This window comes from Bolinopsis microptera, chromosome 6, assembly GCF_026151205.1.
Source record: "Bolinopsis microptera isolate Bmic1 chromosome 6, MBARI_Bmic_1.0, whole genome shotgun sequence".
In the NCBI taxonomy this organism is placed as follows: domain Eukaryota; kingdom Metazoa; phylum Ctenophora; class Tentaculata; order Lobata; family Bolinopsidae; genus Bolinopsis; species Bolinopsis microptera.
The window spans coordinates 6,616,115-6,639,144 of record NC_087077.1 but is presented as its reverse complement, the minus strand read 5'-3'; the positions used below and the strand labels follow the sequence as shown (position 1 = coordinate 6,639,144).

At 36.9% G+C, this 23,030-nt stretch overlaps 2 protein-coding genes across 11 annotated transcripts in view; both read left to right on the top strand.

Annotated features, from left to right (window-relative positions):
* The window catches only part of LOC134816726 (arginine and glutamate-rich protein 1-A-like), a 1,122,901-nt gene that overhangs the window by 695,338 nt on the left and 404,533 nt on the right, over positions 1–23,030 (top strand). The window lies entirely within an intron of this gene.
* Positions 1,669–23,030, top strand: part of LOC134816661 (growth factor receptor-bound protein 2-like) — a 31,135-nt gene continuing 9,773 nt past the window's right edge. For 6 of the 10 annotated variants that reach the window (XM_063825610.1, XM_063825606.1, XM_063825612.1 and 3 more), the window contains exons 1-3: positions 1,669–1,678; positions 17,453–17,563; positions 17,797–17,894. In XM_063825610.1, coding sequence (XP_063681680.1) covers positions 17,486–17,563; positions 17,797–17,894 — 176 coding nt within the window. In that variant the 5' untranslated portion in view covers positions 1,669–1,678; positions 17,453–17,485. Of the gene's footprint in view, positions 1,679–17,292; positions 17,399–17,452; positions 17,564–17,796; positions 17,895–23,030 lie in introns of all 10 variants that reach the window. The other 4 variants (XM_063825611.1, XM_063825613.1, XM_063825609.1 and 1 more) reach the window with 1 other exon arrangement.

The window sequence follows — 23,030 nt, the reverse complement described above, 5'->3', positions numbered from 1 at the left end:
GCAAAAAAATTAACAAAATCGCCCATACACCATATGTCAGTTTGCGATATTTGCAAAACTGATTTCGTTCGAAACAATAGAACTCAATAGGGTTTCAATATTTTTACATGAAATTTTCAGAATCAACGTAGAATCGAATCTCGACCTTAAGTTTTAATATGTAATTTTAAGTTAGGCCTTTAAAAAAATTTGTCGGCCAAATTCTGAAATTTGCCGGGCATTTTTCAAAATTTGGCCGCCAAATCCGCTTCAAATTAATTTTTAAATGGGGCCTTTAAATTTTGGCAGAATAGATGATAGAATTTTTAGTATACGTAATAGTCCGTGTAGTTGGTAATAAACGCCATTGTTACTTGTATAACGTGGTCACCTTAATTGACGATGTCAATTCATGGCAGTTCGGCGCGGTACAGTAGCGCATCTCGCCGATCGCTGTGAGAAGCCTCATTGAGTGCGCGGTGCGGCACAGTAACGCATCGCGCTACAAGTGGTGACCCCCCACTGCAGTGCACTGTCGCTTCACTATCGTAGAGTTTCTACGATACAGGGGAGCCGCGTACTCGTGCGCGGCGGGTCATACAACGTATGACAAATTGTTACATGAGTTGGTGCAAAATTTACTGATTCCGATTTTGATAAATTTGGTGCATACCTAAAGTTATCCAAATATGTAAATAGCATAAATGATAAAAGCGCGCGCTAAATCTCCACCGAAAGCACATTCAGTTAATTCAGTTTAATTGTTAATATTTATGAAATATGTTTATAACTTACTGTACGTGTGGTGACGTGTGTACAGACCCAAATTGAAGGGGGAATCGTTTATAAGATCATTTTCGAGGCACATCGACAAAAGCTGCTTATTTATTCCTTATCACTTATAAGTGCATATTTTTGATTTTGAATAAATTTCAAAAGAAATTAAATTTAATATTTAATCTCGATTCAAGAAGTTTGAAACAAGTTACTTATATTACTGCATTGCGCGCAATTTATATTAGGAAGCGCAATTTTTATTAAGAAGTGTGCTTTTGGTGGAAATACAATTCATGCACCTAACATAAATTCATTGAAAACATGTAGTTTTTAGCTATACTTTTAACATTTAAAAGTTGGCTGTTGGCGCAAATTATATTTTTACGTCAAAGCAAAAGCACATTTAATTTGATACGTATGAAATATGGTTATAATTTGATTAATTCCATGCACTAGACTAAGCGCTTAGCGTTCAGCGTCCAAAATTAAGCGGGGAATCAATTAAAATTACTTTTAATTTAAGGCACTGCGATGAAATTTGTCCTTTGTCAATAAAACTTGACCATTGTTAATGATCTGGCCCGGCGCGTGCTACTTCGTAGCACTTGCCATCGAGAAGAAAGCGGCGCGCGCTACTTCGAAGAAATTTAGTCGAGTAACATCCGTCAACAATAAAACTAACCCGGTACACGCTATTTCGTGATATTTCGTAACACTAGCCTTACCGGTTACAAATAAAAGAAATAAATTGTGCAAATATGTGTCATATGATGATGTTTGCTTTACATTTATAACCAAAGCACTTTTGCTTGCAGTAGCGCGCGACCGCCAACACAAGCGCGTCACGCAGTACTGAGTACGCGTAGACACATGGCTATGTGAATGATGATGTTATTGATGATGAAAATTTTAAAATAATTTGTTTATATAATGATGATTGAATTATTAATCAATATAACGAATGACGATGCCAATTACTTATTAGTTCCAGCTGATCGTAAAGCTCAGCTATCATGAAAACAATTTAATTTCAATATTCAAACATCAAAGCGAAGCAAGCATGCCAATAACGCGCGCGGCACGCGAAGTGAGGACTTCATCCTAAAATCAATAGCAAAATTAAAAACTTAAATTCCAATAAATAATTTTAATATGCATACAGCTAAAAAAATTTTGCCCCGATACACACTAAAAAATTATGAACATCAATATGCAATAATAATTTAATATGAAATTGAATATCTTCGATTATAATTACTACATGCATTATACATTTTAAACGTAAAGTGTTACCTAACCTATTTATACCTAAAAATGGGGATGTTATTACAAAATAAAACACGGAATCATAATAAATTAAACTGAAATAATTGGTGATAATAAATAATAATAATAATAATAAATTAATGTTATTTTTATACACCACCAAAAGGTTAAATAATTTAAATTTAACCCTTATGCACAGCTGTAAATGATACTTAAATTAATGAGAGTGTGCATCTTTGCCTTAGACGGAGGTGGAACAAGAAACTGTTCAGAAAACAGGCGATAAAAACTGTAAAATATAACGTGACTAAATAAGGCAGATGCACCTAACAAGCAGATCAATTGTATAATTCACTCATCTAACCTCTTTCACTAACCTCCCTAGACCATGTACCATATTCTCACTATTATAAACTAACTATAACTAACTAAAACTACTGCACTGAAATATCACCAAATAATACCCGAGTATTATTATTATTATTAAATCTAAAATAGCTAATAATTTAATAAATTATTAACAGGCCCCTTAACGTGGGCAATAATATACGCTTTTTAAATTATATAAACAAATTGCAGTCTATTTTTCCAATGTTGTTAAGTGTCTCTTTAGATCTGTTTTGGTGTTTTGTGGGAGTTCCCACATTTGTTGGTTGAGAATGCTCAACATAACATACATGATGCTTGACTGCTTTATTGACCCGGACAGGCACCGGGGGCAGACATCCCAACACCAGTGCGTTGGGACATAGTGTTGGTCTGCTTCAGGACGTGTTAGATCCTAGAGAAGCCGCCATCCCCTCTACTGCTTTAGCTCAGCGGCAGCATGAGCCCTGGTTTCCTGCCACATTGGTACCTCTGAAAGTACAGAAAAGTGGTGGATTTCGGGGTCCAGGATCCTCCCTCTTTAATCTTTACGGTGGTGTTATTTCTCTGAGATGTTTGCAGAGTCTTTATTTTATGATCTTTCTAGTTTAGTTGGATAAATCCTGGAGAGCATCATTTTGTCCCCAAAGAAATTCGACTCTTCTAATGAATGCTTTTTGTGTGCTGCTTTTTGTTAACACTTCATCTAGATAGGAATGTGAGTCAGCCCCACCCAGCTCTTCTTTTAGCTGCAGGTAACTGGTGTCTTGCACCTCCAGACACAATAGGAGCTGGTGTACAGGAGAATCATCGAAGCTGTTGCAGAAACGACAGGCCTCACCACTGTCACCACCCATGATCTTTTGGATATTCGCAAAGAGTGGTGAGCTGCCGTGAATGTAGTCCATTATTCGGCTGTCCAGATTTTTACTCGTGTTGTGCCCGAATAAGAAGTTGTTTTTGTCTAGGAGCAGCCCACTGTTTTTGATCTTTGTGATCACACCAAGTATCTTGGTCTCCTTGTTGTTACTGACAGTTCTGCATTGCAGATTTGTTTCGATGCTGTCAATCCAGATCTTATTTTTGTAGCTCATTATGTCTGCCTGAGTGTAATAGGCCAGATCCTTGAAATGTTGCTGCGTTAGGTCTATCATTCTGGTTCCGTGTGACTTATTTTCTTTCCAAAGGAAGTACTTTTTCAGTGACATTGTTAAGACATGAAAGCTTGGTATTCTGCTTTCGTCAACTTGGTAGAGTGTAGCTGAGAGATTGTCACCTTGTGTGAGTACTTTGCACATGAATTTAACCGAAAGAGCTTCGAGTTGCACATCCAGTGGTGGGAGGTGGAGAGCAAGTTCGGTTAATTCCCTTTGTGGATTCAGGACTGATCCAGATATTTTTAGAATGATTTTATTCCAGAAGCTTTTAAATTGATTGAGACACTTGTGAAGCCAAATAGGTGCTGCGTAGAACAGTTTAGTGAGGACCATTGTTTTAAGGAGGAGAGTGAGGCTGTAAACGTTTAGACCGTAGTTGCGGTTAGTTGATTTTGTTATTAATCCCCACTTTCTTTTGCATTCTTTAAGTTTTTGAGACGCATGTTTCTTGAAATTGAGGTCTTCATCTACTATTACCCCAAGGACCTTTGTGCTTTGGACGTAGTTGATGCTTTTCCCATTAATACATAATTCTGCAGGTTTCTGTTCTTCAGTATAAGCTGCAGTTTTCAAGATTATGGCCTCCGTTTTATTCGTATCACAGTTCACTACTAGCTTGTTCTTGATGCACCACTTGCTGAGGTGGTCACAAACCATCTGCATTTTTTCATGGCATCCGGAGATGTTCTCGAAGGAAATCATAAGTGTACCGTCATCAGCAAATTTGTAGCAGCTTAGATATCTTTTTACTTCTTCCGGGGTGTTGTGTGTCATGTCTGCTATGTATAGGATGAAGAGGAGAGGTGATAGTACAGCCCCCTGAGGTAATCCAAATATTGTACATTTTCTTTTTTCTCCTTTATAGTTGTTCACTTTTAGACATATCGTCCGGTTGAACAGGAAATTTCTCAGCACGTTAAGAATATTTCCTTGAATACCGAGAGTTGATAGTTTGACACATAGTGATGGGAGATGAACACTATCAAATGCCTTTTCGAAGTCCAGGAAAAGCACTATACATGCCAGCTTCTGTCTTTTAACTTCCTCAAGGTTAGCCAGCATTCTGAAAAGATATCGCGTTGTTGATCTCCCTCCAATGAAACCTTCTTGATCTTCATCAAGAGTTCCTTCAATGTCCAGGAAGAGTCTCAATCTTTTATCTAGCACTCTTTCACAAATCTTTCCAAAGTAGGATGATATGGAAATCGGTCTATAAGCACCAGGTAACATGTAGCTGGATTTTCCTTCTTTCCTTAGGAATGTTACATCTGAAGTTTTCCACAGCCATTTTCCTGTGCTCATACACCAGTTAAATATAATCTGCAAGACGTGAAGACAATTTGTTTTCATATGTTTGAGGATGGTAGGGTGAATATTGTCTGCATCACATGATTTGTCATTTGTTTCTTGCCTTTCTATAGCTGCTTTTATCTCGTCCATAGAAATAGGGTTGTTCAGCGGATCATCTTCATTGTAACTACTTGCAGATTTGCTGCTAACATTCTGTAATTTACTGAACTCGTTATTTACATGCATGTCGTGCTCTCGGTCATTGGGTTGGTTTTGAAGGTGTTTTCCTGTGAAGAAAGTATTAAATAACAATTCCTCCTTATCTTTTTCAGATGTGACCAGCAAGTCACAGTCTTTGAGGTTGCAGATAAAATTGTCAGTTTTGGCCCCAAAAACTCGTTTATATTTTCTCCAGAATTGAGTGCAGTCTTTGGTGTTAAGTGTTTCAACTCTGTCACGAATCCATTCATTCTTTTCTTTAATCAGCGCTTTCTTGAATGATTCAGTGCTTTCAGTGAGTGTGGCCTTGTTTCTGGGAGTTGATCTTTGCTTAAATCTTTCTTTCGCTTCTAGAGCTTCATTAGATAGAGTTGTAAGTGCAGGACACCAATATGGTTTTGAATGAATGGATACTGTCTTCTGAGGGATGAACATTCGGTTAGCCTCCTGTATTTTATGTAATAACTGCTGCCATAGCTGATCCCCTCGGTTTAATAACTCTGGGGCCGAACGAAGATGTTGACAGTTGGTCTCCATTGCATTTGTCCATATTTTCCAGTCTGCATTTTTCCAGTCCATACACACTCTGGGGACAGTGTCTGATTTTGGGATCCCTCTGCAGATTTCTTGAAGCACCGGATAGTGACCTCTTCTTGGGGCACCTGAAAATAATTCAACATCTTTATCCATCCACTGATTTCCCAACTTTGAGATGATGGGGCCTTCGGCTAACACTAAGTCAATAACACTTCCTCCATTTGTACAGACAAATGTGCAGTCGTATGGTGAGCAGAGAGTTAGGGTTTCCTTTTCAACGTAGTCTAGAAGCTTCTTTCCTCGCTGCGTGGTAACATGATCTCCCCAGTCATGATGTCTTGCATTAAAGTCTCCATATGTGAGAAGAGAGTTGAATTTATATTTAGCCTTATATTCTCTTGCTTTATCAATGTGGGCAAGAAGTCCTTCAAATTTTCTTATGGAATCATTAGAGTTATTGCAAGGTTTGCAATAAACTGATCCCACCAAATATCTCTTTCCTTCAACTTTTATTTGGCACCAAACCGCATCAACTTCGTCTACGTTAAGGTCATAGACCAACTCTGGATGTAGTGAAGGATCAATGACGAGTGCTACCCCAGCTGTCCCTTTATTTATGTCCCCAGCTTTATGAAATACCTTTTTATGAAGGAAACTTCCGTCTGATTGAGTCCAAGAGCTTGTTTCTTGAACCGCCATCAAGAGTATCTCATTTTCGTAGATAAACTTGTCAAGTGTCATCTCAGAGTTAGTTGACATCTTTGCTATATTTATTTGGCCAAAGATCATAATCTACTGTTGGGTTGTGTGGGTGATTTTGAACATTTGTTTGGTTGCATGTTGAGTTTCATGACAATATTTTGGTATGTTGGACAATCTCTGTTTGTAGCTACATGGCCAAAGACATCACAATTAATACAGTAGTCTCTTCGGTTACTCTTGCATTGATATGAGTGGTGATTGTCTCCACATTTGCTACATGTTGCATGGTTTTGGGTACAAAGTTTAGCAACATGGCCAAACCTGTAACAATTGTAGCATTGGATGATTCTCCTTCTCGGCTTATACTCTTCCGCAGTATAAATTACCTGTCCGAGCTTTAACCCATTTCCTAAGCATTTCTCATAGTCTTCCTTAGTCTGAAAGTTGATCTTAAGAGTTTTCAGAGAAATGTTGTCCCGTGTCACAAATCTTTTTGCCCTAGCTCCTGGATAACACCTTTCCACAGAAATTGTTAGATCACTATCCTGAATGTTTGTGGGTACTCCTTTGAGAATGACTGCCCAGCTTAGCTTTTCTAAGATCCTGCATTCTGTAGTCATGTTACTGTTTGCAAAGAAATCACCTTTCCATGATCCTTCTACTCTTATTGCATCCTCTTTAGATGTGAGCTCAATCATCAATGATCCACCTTTGGTGACAAATGTCGATTTTATGGCCATATCTTTAAAATATTTATTGAAGTTTTTCTTAATAGTTGCACTGTTTTTAAGATAATTTCTTGAGAGTCCTCTTGAGACTAGGACTGTCGTGGAGTCATTAACAGTGGTTTCTGATGGCTGGTGAATGTAGTATTGTTTGCCCTCATGTGTTTTATCTTCTGCTATGGTACTGAAAAGATCCAGGTTTGTGTGTCTTGTAGAAACACCTTGATGTCCAATTACAGTTCTCTTGAAGTCTACTCTGTTCATCTCTTTTAGGATGCTTTTATTTTCCTCCGTTATGTTATGCAGTGTGCGAAGTGCTTCATCCATGCCACTGTCAGCTTGTGGGTTTGAGGATACTTTGTTAATCAAGGGAACCCCCTTAGCTAATAAATTTCCCATATTCTCCGTTAAATTCCTCTTTAGATATTCAAAGTGTTTTGTTTCACTCTCTCGTAAGTCTTTCATTTCAGCCTTCATTTGTGACATATATCTTTCGATAGAGCAGATTGCGGAGTGTTGTGATGCTAATACATCAACTTGGTCACTCAGAGTTCTGTTGATGTGGACATTTTGTTCTGAACTACTGATATTTGAGTACGATGTCAATGGGTCAACCATCTCTTTACTACAAACTAGCCTATCTTGTGAGTCTACCTGAATATTTTTCTTCTTTCCCCCATCTCTTCTTTCAGGTGTTGAGGTTCGGATTGGACAACAAATTTTTTGCTGAACTGGAGGATTGAGGTCTGGTGTTTTGATTATAGACTCTTCTAGATGTGTGTTGGACTCAATGGGTCTCAAGGACAGACTGCTGCTGAAATCTCTGTCAGATTTGCTGCACAAGATAGAGAGGTTATCATATGTATCTGAAGCTGACAGATCTGAGATGTGTTCAGTTGGGGCCGAGTCATCTATGGAGGCACTATCATACAGCTGTTTATAGGGGTCAATTGTTGTTTGCGTGTCCATATCTTTTCTCACAACAGTTGTGTACTCCCCATCTTTTTTCAACTCTGCGATTTTAGCTTTAACTTTTACGGAGGCTAGATCCAGAATGTGGTTTAGTAGGCTTGGAGAGTCACATGAATTGCAAAGCCAATGCAAATTCTCAATTTTGCATATATTTTTATATGTGGAGTCTGCCATTGGCTTCTTCCTAGTTTCACCAGATCTTTTTGTTGTTGATGTTGTTGTTTGTGAATCATAACATTTGTAGTGTACTTTCAGTTCACAGTATCCGCATGTGAGCAACTCCTGTTTGCATTCCTTCTGGCAATGGCAGCATAGAATTCCAGAGTCCTCTTGGATGACATGCAAGTCTTTCTTTAATATGGACGGAACAAGTGAAAAATCTGATTCAAGATCGATCTCAAATGTGCTCGGTGTCCTCACAGCTACAGATGTAAGACTTGTCGTAATGAGTTGCTGATTTCCCACTTTGATATTGGGTCCTGATTTTTGATTTGCAGAGTTATGTAAGGAGATTTTTGGATGTGGCTTTAAAAGGGTATGAGGTGGTGATTGCATCTTTGTGAAAAGAGTCTTGACTTGAGAGACATACTCTTTGTTCTCAGCAGACTTGACACAGGACCAGGAACAATCCAAGGGAGTTTTCATAGAAAATGCAAAGAGTGCATAATCGAAGTTACTAGGAACTCCAAACTGCTGTTTGAACTCTATACCCGACTTCAGTTTAGTTGCCAGCCAGGTGTAGGGGTAAGAAAGTGCTCTTACTTTTGCATCAACAATGTTTTCAAGTCGTTCTTGGGCAACTGCAATCATCTGTGGGAGTGTTAAGGCCCACCATGGGACATCTGCTACATCGTGTAGTTTTTCTCCTATGTGCATCTGGTATAGCACTTTCTTTTTGTCTTCGAAGCTTAATGTTTTGCCAGAGTATGCAAGAACAATATCTTTAGGCAGGGCAATTTGGTGAGCAGTATCCGAAAGTTCAACAAAGGAGCAGAGAAAGTGCGACTGCCCGTCAAAGCAAAAAAGAACTTCTGAACTTGGACTCAATAGTTGGAGCTGGGTGTATATGTGACTTGTTTTTATACAGTTTGTGAGCATCTTTCTATTTGAGGCTGACACAACAATTGAATCAGAAGTCTCTAATAGGCTACAATACAAACTTTCGAGTTGGTTGTTTTTTGCAGTGTCAACTGTTGCAATTGACACAACCTTTGGTTTGTTAGGTTTCAGTTTAATAGACATCTTTGTGTGCCGTCACTAGAAACCAAACCAAGTAGAATTGTTACAGCCCAGAGCTTTTGTAAAACTAGCTTTAACTGCCACAATTCTATGATATCTGACTTGATAAATGTCTAGTCAGAGTAATGGGGTGTTAAGCTTTATTGAACTGGCTTAACTTTCCAGAAAGAGCTTTAAAAACGAGCTCTTGAAACAGGCAACACTTGGCTAAACTTTATTATAACTAGTTTTGTCAAGTGATTGTCCTTGTTAATGTCCAAGAATATCAATGTTTATACACTGTCCGTCGCGTTGTCAAACTGAATTCCAAATGTTTCCGAATTGATTAACAGTTTACAGTACCAAGTAGTAGGGAGTAGCTATTTTGTTCTCTTTGGACGTAGTCTGATTGTCTTTGCAGCCTTTGCTTTGCGCTCCGTTTAGAGATCGATTTCCCAACACCTGAAAGGATATGGGCACCAGAAAAGTGTGATAGGGATTGCCAGCAGTGCTGACAAAAGAGCTTTTCTGAGTTTAGATGAATGACAATGTATATGATCTCAGCTGTGAAACTCACCGTTTAGGTATGAGTTGGAATGGTTGAGATGATTGAGTGAGGAACAAGAAAAGTATTAAAGACAACAGTTATTTCGATAAGGGGGGACAGAGGGCCCAAGTTGCGACATAAACCAGACAATATTGAAGATTTAGATTTAAATATTGAGTCCTTTGGCTAGATATACTTTTTTAATTTTTTAGATATTTTGGACAGTTTTTAATATTGGTAATGTTAATGAATTGTAATTGATTGATATGTAATATTTAGGCCCGTGGCCAGTTTTCACAATAATACCCGAACTAAAAGTCTTTACTTCCTAAAATATAATACTAAATAAAACTATGTTTATACACTTCCTTCTTCTTCTAGGTTTGTATTCTTCTATTCTTGTGATGCTTACACTTCTTCTAGTTGTCTCCTCCAGTACACTTAAAGTAAAGTAAAGTAAAGTAAAAATTATGACATAACATCATCACTAATGTCTACAAAGTATCATCACACTACATGGAAAAATAAGGACACGTTTTTTTAAAAGTGTGGTGAGTTGCTGATTTCACCTTTTTCAAAGTAGAGTGCACAAAATGAGGAAAAAGTCGCAATGCTTTTTAAAGTGCAACCATACATTTGTACATAGGATGAAGTGAAAATATTCAGCAGTTGTGATTTGAAAAAACGAAGTGCCAGGCTCAAGCAGAATATGACTTATGAGCAATTAAACTGAGTGCCAAAAATCAGCAAACCATTTTAACTTCCAATTGACTAATTCCATTGATTTCGCCATATTTTGCTCAAATATTGTTCACATAACACTAGTAGATTGGAGCGAGTAACTGTTTTCAGCATTTTAGTCATTATTAGCAATTCCAGTAAGTGACAGAATCCAGCAAAAAGTCATTTTTATATCTGAATACGACTGCTCTATTGATGGTTCTTGTCAAAATATTAAAAAGATCAAGGCGTGACTGTGCTATTTTCTGGATAAGATAATGTTTGGTTGTGTCTTTAAACTTATTCGTACATGTCTATGTGCGAGCCATCAGCAAAAAGTCACACATGTATCAGCTTGAAATTTATCTTTTTTTAATTGATGAAATAAGTATCGAAATTTCAGTTCTCTTTTTCAGTCACCTTATTGACTTTTAGATTGAAGGTGCCATTAATCAGTTAAAAGACGGCTTGAACTCTGTACTGCTTACACTCAATTATGTCCCGAGTGCCCAAATTCAGCATATCAGTCATATAGATAAATGATGTAAAAAGACAAAAATTGTCTATTTCTTGATCCATGGGTGTACAAGTGTTAGTTTAAGCATCTATTTCGAAAAGTAATGTGTTCATAAAGGGGTCAAAAACAGATAATAATATTAGAGTGCCACTAATCAGATGTAGTGACTGCTGCAGCCAGCGTGGGAATTATCAACTATTGGAAGTCAATATCAGCATTATCAATCATCTCAAACCACCAAATTGTTTATGTTGCAGATACGAATCTTAGTTTAGTTATATCCTGAAAATTTAAACAACAAATGTGTCCTGAAAATCAGTAAAAAGTGACTTATTTGACAGAAATAGTCATTCTTACTGCTAAATGGCACTCCTTTTAGTTCAGAATATTGTTTGAGGGAGCGGTGTGCCTTTTTTGTTTAATGTGGCACAATTTTGTTGCACTGTGTGCCACTATTCAGCTTAAAATGACTTCTTTTTCTAGGCATATACCAATGGTAAATCACATAAAATTTGTGCTTTGTAAGCAGTGTTGTGATAACCTGCTATAACTAACTTAAAACTGGCACAATGAACTTCAAACATCAATAGTATGTCCCAAATTTCCATGATGAACATGATATTGTTGTCAGAAATCTACTTTATCGTGCCAATAATCAGCAAAAAGTCATTTCTATGAAGATTTTAAGCTAAAAATATTATTTATAAAATGACTTTTTGCTGAATTAGAACACACAATATCGTTAGATTTTGTAAAGAATCATCTTGATGAACCTGCTTATGCTGTCAGACATCAATTGTATAGTGCCAATATTCAGCAAAGAGTCATTTCTTTCGAATTTTTAATCGTGATGAATTTGACCTAAAAATGACTTTTTACTGAAAACTGACACACTCTTAAGTTGATTTTCGAACAGAATGCTGTTGAGCAGACTTAATCTCGACAGTATGATTGAAAAACGTTCTAATTTGTTGCTGTCTAGCTACTGCAATGTAAAAAAACTCAATTGTAATTTTGTGAGTGAATTTTTACTGAAGACAGGCACACAATAGGTTTTTTCTAGGTTACATTATTACAGACCAACGTTTCTTGAAAGTTGTTACAGTTCATTCACAAGCTGATCGAAAGTATGGGCCTTGTACAACCCCTTCAACCAAACTAGAAATTTTACCAAACAAATGACTTTTTGCTTATTTTGAGCACAGTTCAAGTATTCCTACCCCAATCCAAATATTCTTTGAATAATTCTGAGACATAATCTGAATTTTGAACAGAAAAGTCGCAAAATTCAGTTTTTTACGGGCGTTTTAAACATTATAGTCCAAAATGCTGAAAACTGGCACTACCTTGGTACTATATTATGACATATTAACTAACTAATGGATTTTCCTTACAGGGGCAGTTAAGATTGAAGGCATTTCTGTGCAACACTTTCTAGTTACTAGTCATTTTACTTTCATTGTCAAAAGTGTCATGGCACTCAAAGTCATTTTCACCACACTTAAAAAAAAACATGTCCATAACTATTTCTCCATCAAATTTAAAGGTAATAATTTATCAAATATTAATCATGAATAAAAACATTACAAAATTTAATTTATTCATACTTACGCTACAATAATAAAACCATTTGAAATATGATGTACAATTAGTATGAATCATCTGTAACATAAGAAATAAATAAACCTACAATCACCATGAAACTAGTTAAGAGATAAAACCTACACTAGGGACCGGTGTTCCCTTGAACTATCCACAGAGGTCCTTCATATTGTACTCTTGTATCGTTTTACGTCTACCTTTGACTGTAGCCTTACTAGCGCCTAGATTCTTTTCCTATATTTTTCCTAATTTGATAGTTGTGAACGTGTTCTTGAAGTTTACCACATTCTTCCCCTTTCCCAGGCAATGTTTTCTTAGAACCCTTTGAGTTGTCTACTTCACCCTTTTTGTTTACACTTCTGGAATCCCTTTTGCACTCCCTTCCTTCCTGTTAATTAGATCTTATCACCCTCCTAGGGCCGTCAGGGTTAAACGCTTGCATCACGTGATCTCACTAGGAGTCACGTGATCAAGACTTTTTATATCTGTGCAACGTGGCACACGGGGTCTTTTGACTTTACTGAGAATTGTGTTGGGGAGATACACCTATAGTTGAATTCTTTAAACGTTGTTTTTCTCTGTAACAAACTATAATACGGCCATATACTTTATCTGGAGGCCACGGTGGGATACGAACCCACGCCCCGGAGGACCAGTTCTAAGCCGGGGATTACGGGTAATTCATGTTTAACAATATTTCTACCGCTGGATTACCTTTTATTTTTGCTTGGGGTTAGAGCTGTTCAGTAAATAAATCTTTTTTCATATTTTATTTAGTTTTTTGAAGGGGTGAGATATTGTACTCTTGTATCGTTTTACGTCTACCTTTGACTGTAGCCTTACTAGCGCCTAGATTCTTTTCCTATATTTTTCCTAATTTGATAGTTGTGAACGTGTTCTTGAAGTTTACCACATTCTTCCCCTTTCCCAGGCAATGTTTTCTTAGAACCCTTTGAGTTGTCTACTTCACCCTTTTTGTTTACACTTCTGGTATCCCTTTTGCACTCCCTTCCTTCCTGTTAATTAGATCTTATCACCCTCCTAGGGCCGTCAGGGTTAAACGCTTGCATCACGTGATCTCACTAGGAGTCACGTGATCAAGACTTTTTATATCTGTGCAACGTGGCACACGGGGTCTTTTGACTTTACTGAGAATTGTGTTGGGGAGATACACCTATAGTTGAATTCTTTAAACGTTGTTTTTCTTTGTAACAAACTATAATACGGCCATATACTTTATCCACACTTCACAGGCTAGCACACCTTGTACTATAACTAGTCACTGCAGCTAGTAAACCTTCCTACTAGACTCCGAGACATCTACTCCCGGGAAGTTCCTCTCTCGTTGGATCTCAATCCTAGTCTCTCTTCTTCACTTCTTCTCTCTTTACATAAGCTATAATATATATTATATGACAATCAATTAACAATATGACAATCATATAATCTCATATATAACATAAAGTACTAAAATAAATGTCCAGTATTCTGCCGTTCCCTGAGAGAAGGCAGTAAGTCCATTTTTCGAAATTTTGATATATTGGTACCAAAATTTTCAGGAGAAGATTCTCTACAACCTAAGCTATGAATCACGTTATAAAAATACTGTTTTAGCTGTCACGAAAGGCAGTAAGTCACACAAAACTTGACAATTTAGCACGTTATCCCAAAACCTTCCCTGAGAAAAGGCAGTAAGTCCATTTGTACAGCCTTCTCTGAGGGAACTTTTTCCGTGAGGGAACTTTTTCCCTGAGAAAAGGCAGTAAGTCCAGATTTATTTGCAGTTTTTATAGTTTTTGGCCTATAACTTCCACAGTTTTAGTTATATCGAAATAATTTTTATGTGGTCGTAATCAGCTCAGCAAGCAACAAATTTTGGTACTAATAATTCAAAATTTAAAGAAAAATTATTTTCAAAATTTTTGAACCTGAACACAAGGGTCCCCCCTTGTGTGAATTATTGAAACATTTTTTTAAAAATTTGGTGCTTTAAATATTGTATGTTCAAATATTTTTTTCCAAATTAATGCGTCTGACCGAGCTGAATACGATGCTGTAAAACTTATTCCAAAATATTCGATATGTAAGCAGTTATAGGCATTTTGAGCGAGAAATTATCCATTTTTCGTAAATATTACACACTTGCAATGCAAAGGAGGCCCACAGAATTATATTGCAAGGATATGATCAAAAATATAGAAATATTGTATATTTTGTGTTGATTTTATCTGAGGAAAAATGGACTTACTGCCTTTCTAGAGAGGAATCGGTTGAAATCGATCCTGATAAAAGGCAGTAAGTCCGCAATTCCCTCAGAAAAGGCAGTAAGTCCAATGTGGATGGGAAAATAGTTCAGTTATTCTGGAGAAAAATGGTTTTTATAGATTTGTGTTGGTGAACTTATGCTTTTAAGCATGTTTAGGACATACGACAATAATTTATTTACACATAGATGTCAAAATTAACCCCGTTTATACGAATAAAATTACCTAAAAAACGACAAACACTTTTGTCCCATTTTCTCAAAATGACATTGATGTGACTTACTGCCTTTTCTCAGGGAACGGCAGTATAATATCAAGCGAGATCTGATTAATCAGATCTGCATCTGAACACTAATAAAAATACTAAAACTAGTAATAAAATTATTATTCAATCAATCAAATTGGTATTTTAACGTTATTAAGAAACAACATATTTGTTGTTTTTTCTCGTTAATTTTAAATTTTGCTGTTGTGTACTTTGATGTTGACTACTAACAACTTATCATGAGAGAGCATTAAATTAGATATAAATCATTATGAAATGAATATCGTGGTTAAACCGTCACTTCTCATTCATAGCATCATTTTGTATCGCTCACTAATCCTAGTCTCTAAACTTAAGTACGTTCATGTCATTTCACAATTTTAAGATAGGCCTTAGAAATATTTTATTCGATTTTGAAAATCTTGGTCCTCGTTTTTGACGATTTTTCCAGGTCCAAGATTTTCAAAATTACAATTACACATTAGCGCTGACCTTTGACCTTTGAACTTTCCATAGGACCAAAAGCAGCAGATAGATATAATATCACTCCCCTTTATCAGAAACAACCATAAAATCAATTTTGAGAGAAATTTCATAAAGACCCTCTGCTAGCTTAAAATAATAATAATCTTAAAGCAATTTCTCCTGTCAAGGCCATTCCCAACTGCAACTGCTTGATTACAGATGTTGATGATGCCGGCCTCATGGACGAAAACTAGAATACATTCTATGAACAAACTTTGTCCACTCCACAACTTATCTTATGGATAAAGATATTGAATCAAATGGTCACATACCAGCAATCATAATTCATAGTTCAATACATTTTTCAGTCTAAAATATTAATTTTACTACTGTTCCCTTTAAACTGTATAGAAGGATCTGTGATCTTTTAACAAGGCCTGGTGTGAAGCTTGCTAATATTAATTGACATCCACTTCATATTATTATAATATACTAATTATCTAAATTTACCAATATTGGGAAAACAGGATAAATTGTTTAAAATAAGGTAATGAGTTCCTTCGCTTTGGAAAGAGTATATTATTGCCCACTTGAATGGGTCGGTTAGTAGTACTTAGTGCTGTAGAGTGTAGATGTGTCGAGTAAGCATCAAAATTTATTAGTTAATGTTAGATACAAATAATAACTAAGATGAATATTATATAACAGTCAATAAAGTTGGCATACGATACAATAATTATATGACGTGACATGATGATTGTCAATTGATGTGCGCATTGTTAACATAAAACAAAACCGCGCAAAATATGAAGTGGTCTACAACCAACTAACCAAACCACAGATCGACGTGTACGTGACGGCACGCAGAGTTTTCAAGTTTTGCATGCCTAATATAATATTAACGATTATCACGTGCGCCAACAGCACTCTGGGATGCAATACAAGTAAAACAATTACATAGTAGGGAAATTTGATCGTGCGTGGTGTAACCGCAGCGAAATTCTTGTTTACACATAAATGTTATAAATGATGTAAGGGTCTCAATGCAAATTTCTGATAACAAGCCCTTTAGAGTTTAGAAACCTGCTTGCGCCATCAATCTGTACAATCCTGCAGTAGAATCAGCTGAAAGTTATGTCTCATTGAGACATAACCTCCCCTCTTTATGCCCAAACACATTACATATGAATAAAATTGTTCCTTTAGTTACTAGTATATAGTAACATTTTCAAGTAAAAGCCCAAAAGTTACTGTTTTAAATGTGTGACGCAAAACTGGCCAGCAAATTATTTATTATGCACTGTGCACAGCTACAGATCCAGGCCTTGCACTGAGATAAAGTTGCAATAAATTATATGAGACCCTATAGATCATTCAGCAGTTGCCCACAAAATATTTGCCACTGTATTTCATGTTTCATGTTAAATTTGATAACTTATTCTATCTTAAATTTAATGACTCATGATACTGAACACATGGCCTCGATCCTGTGTGCTCCACATCATGTCACTAATTGTTGCAACTAATACAAGTTGTACTGTACTCTAAACAAAGTACTAAACTAATTTACAAGTTTTGTTTTCAGCCTTACTATTTCAAGACTTGACAGATATCGAAAGCAGTAATTAATTTTAGAAACTGTTTCTGTGCTTACGTGATCAAATTGAAATTATTCTGTAAAAATTATAATTAACTGACTGTTATAGCATAGGACTTATTCTGAGCTCCAGCAATGGAAGCTTTGGTATTATTTGATTTTGAAGCAACGCAGAGTGATGAACTCTCATTTAAAAGAGGAGATATCATAAAGGTAACTTTGAATAAAACATATTATGCTATACAATTCTAATTAACTGACTGTTATAGCATAGGATTTATTCTGGGCTAAGCTCCAGCAATGGAAGCTTTGGCATTATTTGATTTTGAAGCTACACAGACCGATGAACTCTCATTTAAAAGAGGAGACATTATCAAGGTAACTTCAGGATTATTTGGCAACGCTTCTGATGTGACGCTTCTAATTTAAGAATTTGCTGAAAAATATGTTGCATGCTTATGACAGGATATTTAAAGGTGTTTTCTTCTATTTTATCTAATTTTGTTTTTTGTTAATTATTCTATTTTATCTTCAATTCAAAAAAAGGCATCTTTGATATTAAAAAAGGCACGCTGGCTGCTAACATATTGTTTAAAAGATTAATTTTCCAGGTTTTAGACATGAGGACAGACCAGAATTGGTACACAGCAGAACGTCACGGAGAGGAAGGACTTGTACCAAAACCTTACATTGAGCTCAAAGACCACGAGTAAGTTCAATCACTTGTAAATTTGTTTTAAAGGACCAGTTAACTGAAAAAAAAGTTATCCTCATATTCTGACAGATTGTGACAAATAGCAAACTAAGCAACGAGTCGAAATTCCTAAATCTCTAACTGCTCTCTAACGCGTGTAAATAGCGTTTGTATTATTTTGGCGATGACGTCATAAAGTCCCTCACGCGCGCAGAAGAGCTCGTGAGACTGTATTTTACAGGTAGAAAATGGACATAATACAATCTTTTCCCCCAAATAACTCGAAAAGTAAGTAATTTAGGGTACATGTTGCTTCATAAGTTGTATATAAACATGGCCATTCTGCACAATTTGCACACATTTAAAAACCTTTAGGGCCTTCATAGCCCAAGTTACCAGATACCCATAGTTTTGCATGATTTCTGGAACCGAAAATCAGTTTTTCGCCAATAACTGAAAAAGTAAGCACTTTAAGGCATATGTTTGTTCGTAAGTCATATATTAATATGCTCATTGCGGTTCTTTTGCACCCTGTCTAAAGACTCTATCACGATCCTATCGAAAATGGGCTCAGCACCACGCCCAAAATGGTTTTTGGCAAATTTCTCGAAAAGTAAGGATTTTAGGCCATGTGTTGCTCAATAACTCCTATATAAACATGCATATGCGGCTTCGTTTAAGCCTATTTTGAAGTCTCCACGACCTTCAGAAGCAAGGGGTCGGTTACGTTATTGGGTCAATATGGGCGTGGCCCTCCTGGGTTTTCTCCACGGTCAAAAAAATGTCTCGAAAATCGTTTATTCATACCTTCAGGAAGGTCTGTGCAAATTTTCGTGAGTATTTGAACATTTGCAGGTTCATTTCCATAAATTTCCATAAATGACTGGAGTACACAACTTAAGAGTTAACTTTAGAGAAACTCATAAGTCATTTATCTCAAATTAAGCTGTTAGTGTCCATGATTAACCTGTGGCGACAATGTTTTACGTGAAATGTAAAAATCAGGAGTAATATTAAAAGTGTGTTTTTAGATTAAAGTGCTAGCTCATAGTTTTAGAATTGTATAGATTATAACGTTGGTCGTTTAGCCATCTAACAATCGATCGTGCCGTAATATATGGCCAGAGAATAATAGGGTCTTGGAAATTCTATAATTGTTCAGTGGGTCGATTGACTGAACACGTTTGCACTTGGTATTTAAACTTACCAGTAGTTTATTTATGTTATGTACCGATGATAATGCAATTAGGATAACAACTAGGTTAGCCGTAAGTCTAATTCAAAACACACTGCACACCGTACACTCCGAACAGTATTACTGTTTGGTAGACCCGAGACCGGGTATTTTGGCGGGAATTCTGTTCCCACGGCACTGTTCTGATAGAAGCTACTTCTACTAATGGTCCCAGAGGAACAGCCGTAAAGTAGCCAGACTTCTTGTCTCCTGTACTGGCTGACACATGCGGATTATAGTTATAAATTTCGCTATGCTATAAATATAATTGCTCTCGGAATTGAACAAACTCCTACTTTATATCTAGATCGTTTCTAAATTCGTTAGAGTTTCATGGACTGGGGAAAAATAATCGGTACAGTCTCCCTAGCTGCTTGTGTAATTAAGCAATGAAAACAATCTAAAATTATCACATATGACATAAGTTGTAATAGCAGAAACTTTCTAATCGTACATTCACCCGCCACTGTTCAAGAACCTATATCACTGTTTAAAATCATGACGTGAGCACTGTACATCCAATCAGCTATTCCTTTAGTTAGAATGATAGCCAAAACTATAAGGATTTTGGAGAACTAGGGTAATAGTCATAATTCTAAAATTTGAGTGAGTTACACGTGTTTTATTGACGATGATAAACATTTGTAATGTAAATTACGCTATGCAAGCGCGCACTGAGGGACTTAATGACGTCACGAGGCCACAGCTTATTATTGCAATAACACGCGTTACACGTACGCTAGAGAGTTGGTTCTTTCGGCGATACGATTCTTTACCAGTTTGTCACAGCTGATTTAAATCTTAGCCAAATTGGAGACTACAAATTTTTCAGTTAACTGGTCCTTTAAATCTTTAAATCTTTTGTTGATTTAAAATTTATTTTATTGATAGTAAGTTATTGTGTTATTTAAAGTAATTGTAATTAGGGGGGGGGGGGGGGGGGGTAATACTACTAGTTCTACTACCTACTATTATTATTACAGTGCCTTTCTAACACTACTACTATTATTGTAATCGTGAGGATAAATAAAGTAAATTTAACTAATCTGCAGAATATCTGAATTATAAGAGTTTCTTTGTATTTGTTTTGAGTGAGAATTAGCAAAAGATATTTCGATCAAGGCGATAAAGCGGCCATATCAGTAGAAAAGGAATTTATCCGTTTTTAACGCAATCTAAATCATACAATTACCTTTGTTTTGATATTTTATTTGGCATCTTATTGTTGTATAGATCTGGATACACAAAACATTTTACAGTGACCATTCTTATAAAATGGAGGTTGCAGGACCCTGTTGTAAAATATGTCTGCCAGATAGCCAGATATAGGCGGGGAGTGTACTAACCCTGACAGATATAGGCGGGGAGTGTACTAACCCTGACAGATATAGGCGGGGAGTGTACTAACCCTGACAGATATAGGCGGGAGTGTACTAACCCTACCAGATATAGGCGGGGAGTGTACTAACCCTGACAGATATAGGCGGGGAGTGTACAATAACCCTGCCAGATATAGGCGGGGAGTGTACTAACCCTGACAGATATAGGCGGGGAGTGCACTAACCCTGACAGATATAGGCGCGGCGGGGAGTGTACTAACCCTGCCAGATATAGGCGGGGAGTGTACTAACCCTGCCAGATATAGGCGGGGAGTGTACTAACCCTGCCAGATATAGGCGGGGAGTGTACTAACCCTACCAGATATAGGCGGGGAGTGTACTAACCCTGCCAGATATAGGCGGGGAGTGTACTAACCTTGCCAGATATAGGCGGGGAGTGTACTAACCCTGACAGATATAGGCGGGGAGTGTACTAACCCTGACAGAGCCAGATGTCAGGGTAGTACACACGACCCTACCTGGTATCACATTCTACACCCGACCCTCCTAATTAAAGGAATTATTACTGCCTGATAACGGTGGTGAGGCGTATATATATACAGTATACACGGTATATTTACACGGAGCCCCGTTCTTCATTTGTCTGTACTCTGTAATTTGACGTCACACATTATGTTCTCATTCACAGGGTGTATGATGTGTCATGTCGGGGGGGGGGGGGGGGTCCTGGTAACTGAGGCCCTGGTAATTGAGGCCCTGGTAACTGAGGCCCTGGTAATTGAGGCCCTGGTAACTGAGGCCCCGATAACTGAGGCCCTGGTAACTGAGGGGGGGGGGGGGTCAACCTCATTTTACCTCATTTTACCTCATCCCAATTTTGCCTTTTTTGGCTGGCCTCATGAGGTAAAATGAGGTAAATCTCGGCAAAAATTTTAACAGGTAAAATTCTCTAAATCGTCAATTTAGTCACGAAGGAGTATGGAAGGAGTTCTAAATGTGTGCTCCTCTTATAATAAACAGTAAGAAATGGTTAACTTTAGTCGAGGTCTCAGGTCTCTACAATGTCGGGAAGTTCCTGCAGGAATTTGCGCATTGCGCTTGAAGCGCAAGATTCACAGCGCCAAAAGCGAAGGTCGTAGAGACATGAGACCTTGACTAAAGTTAACCATTTCATACCATTGCTATAAGAGTATGCCACTTTCAGAGTCCTGAACACACTTCCATATCTCTTAATCGTCAATTATATGAATTTAACCTGTTAAAATATATCATCTTTTACTGATATCATTTTAGTTTAACACTGTTAGTTTTTAAAAAGAAAATAATACTTCACACCAAACTAACACACAATATGAGAATATAAAAAGGAAGGTTTTCTTGGAGACCTGGATCGAGCATCAAAATAGTGTACATTGCTACTGTCATTGTCAAGACTCAAGAATAAGAGGGTCTAGTTGTGGGATTATGCTGGATAACAGATTATATGATAAGTGGTAACATCCTACAAAAGAATGTTAGCTTACTAAGGAATTTTCCTCTTACCGAATCATACAAGAAGTTAACTAAGTTCTTCCTAGTCCTAAGCATTATCTTGTTTCAGAGGGAATGAGTGATTTAAAAAGATGAGGCCGAAGAGTTAGTTGTGAAGAAGGCATTTGTACTCTGTAATTTCTAAGCTAATTTTTTTCGATATTTTTAGCTATTTCCTGATCTTGTCTTGACGTATCAGCAAGAGATCACTGGACCTCGTTAGTTGTTAGTCATGTTATGCTGATCCAGTTAGTGACGAGCTATGAAGTAATCATTCGACCTCATTTAATACTGATCCTATCAATGACGAGCTATGAAGTAATCAGTGGATCTCGTCAATGCTCATCCTGTCCGGACTGTCACTGACGAGTTATGAAGAAATAAATGAAGACCTCATTCATTCCCTTGTTCCAAGAAGATATTCCTCTGGTAACAGCCCCTTCTGAACATAATATGAAGATTCGAAACCTAGTCTACCTTAATTAGAACTTGCTGACTGCATTGGAAAATGGAGAACAATCGAGAAATGATAATCAGTGCCAGAATATAATCAAAGTTGAATTTGGAATCCAAGGAAAACCTTCCTTTTTATATTATCATATTGTGCGTTAGTTTGGTGTGAAGTATTATGTTTTAAAAAAAAATTAACAGTGTTAAACTAAATTGATATCAGTTAAAGATGATATATTTTAACAGGTAAAATTCATATAATTGACGATTAAGAGCTGTAGGAGTGTGTTCAGGACTCTTAAAGTGGCATACTCTTATAGCAATGGTATGAAATGGTTAACTTTAGTCAAGGTCTCATGTCTCTACGACCTTCGCTTTTGGCGCTGTGAATCTTGCGCTTCAGCGCAATGCGCAAATTCCTGCAGGAACTTCCCGACATTGTAGAGACCTGAGACCTCGAATAAAGTTAACCATTTCCTACTGTTTATATTAGAGGAGCACACATTTAGATCTCCTTCCATACTCCTTCGTGACTAAATTGACGATTTAGAGAATTTTACCTGGTTAAAATTGGTGAAAAATATGGGCGTGGCCCAA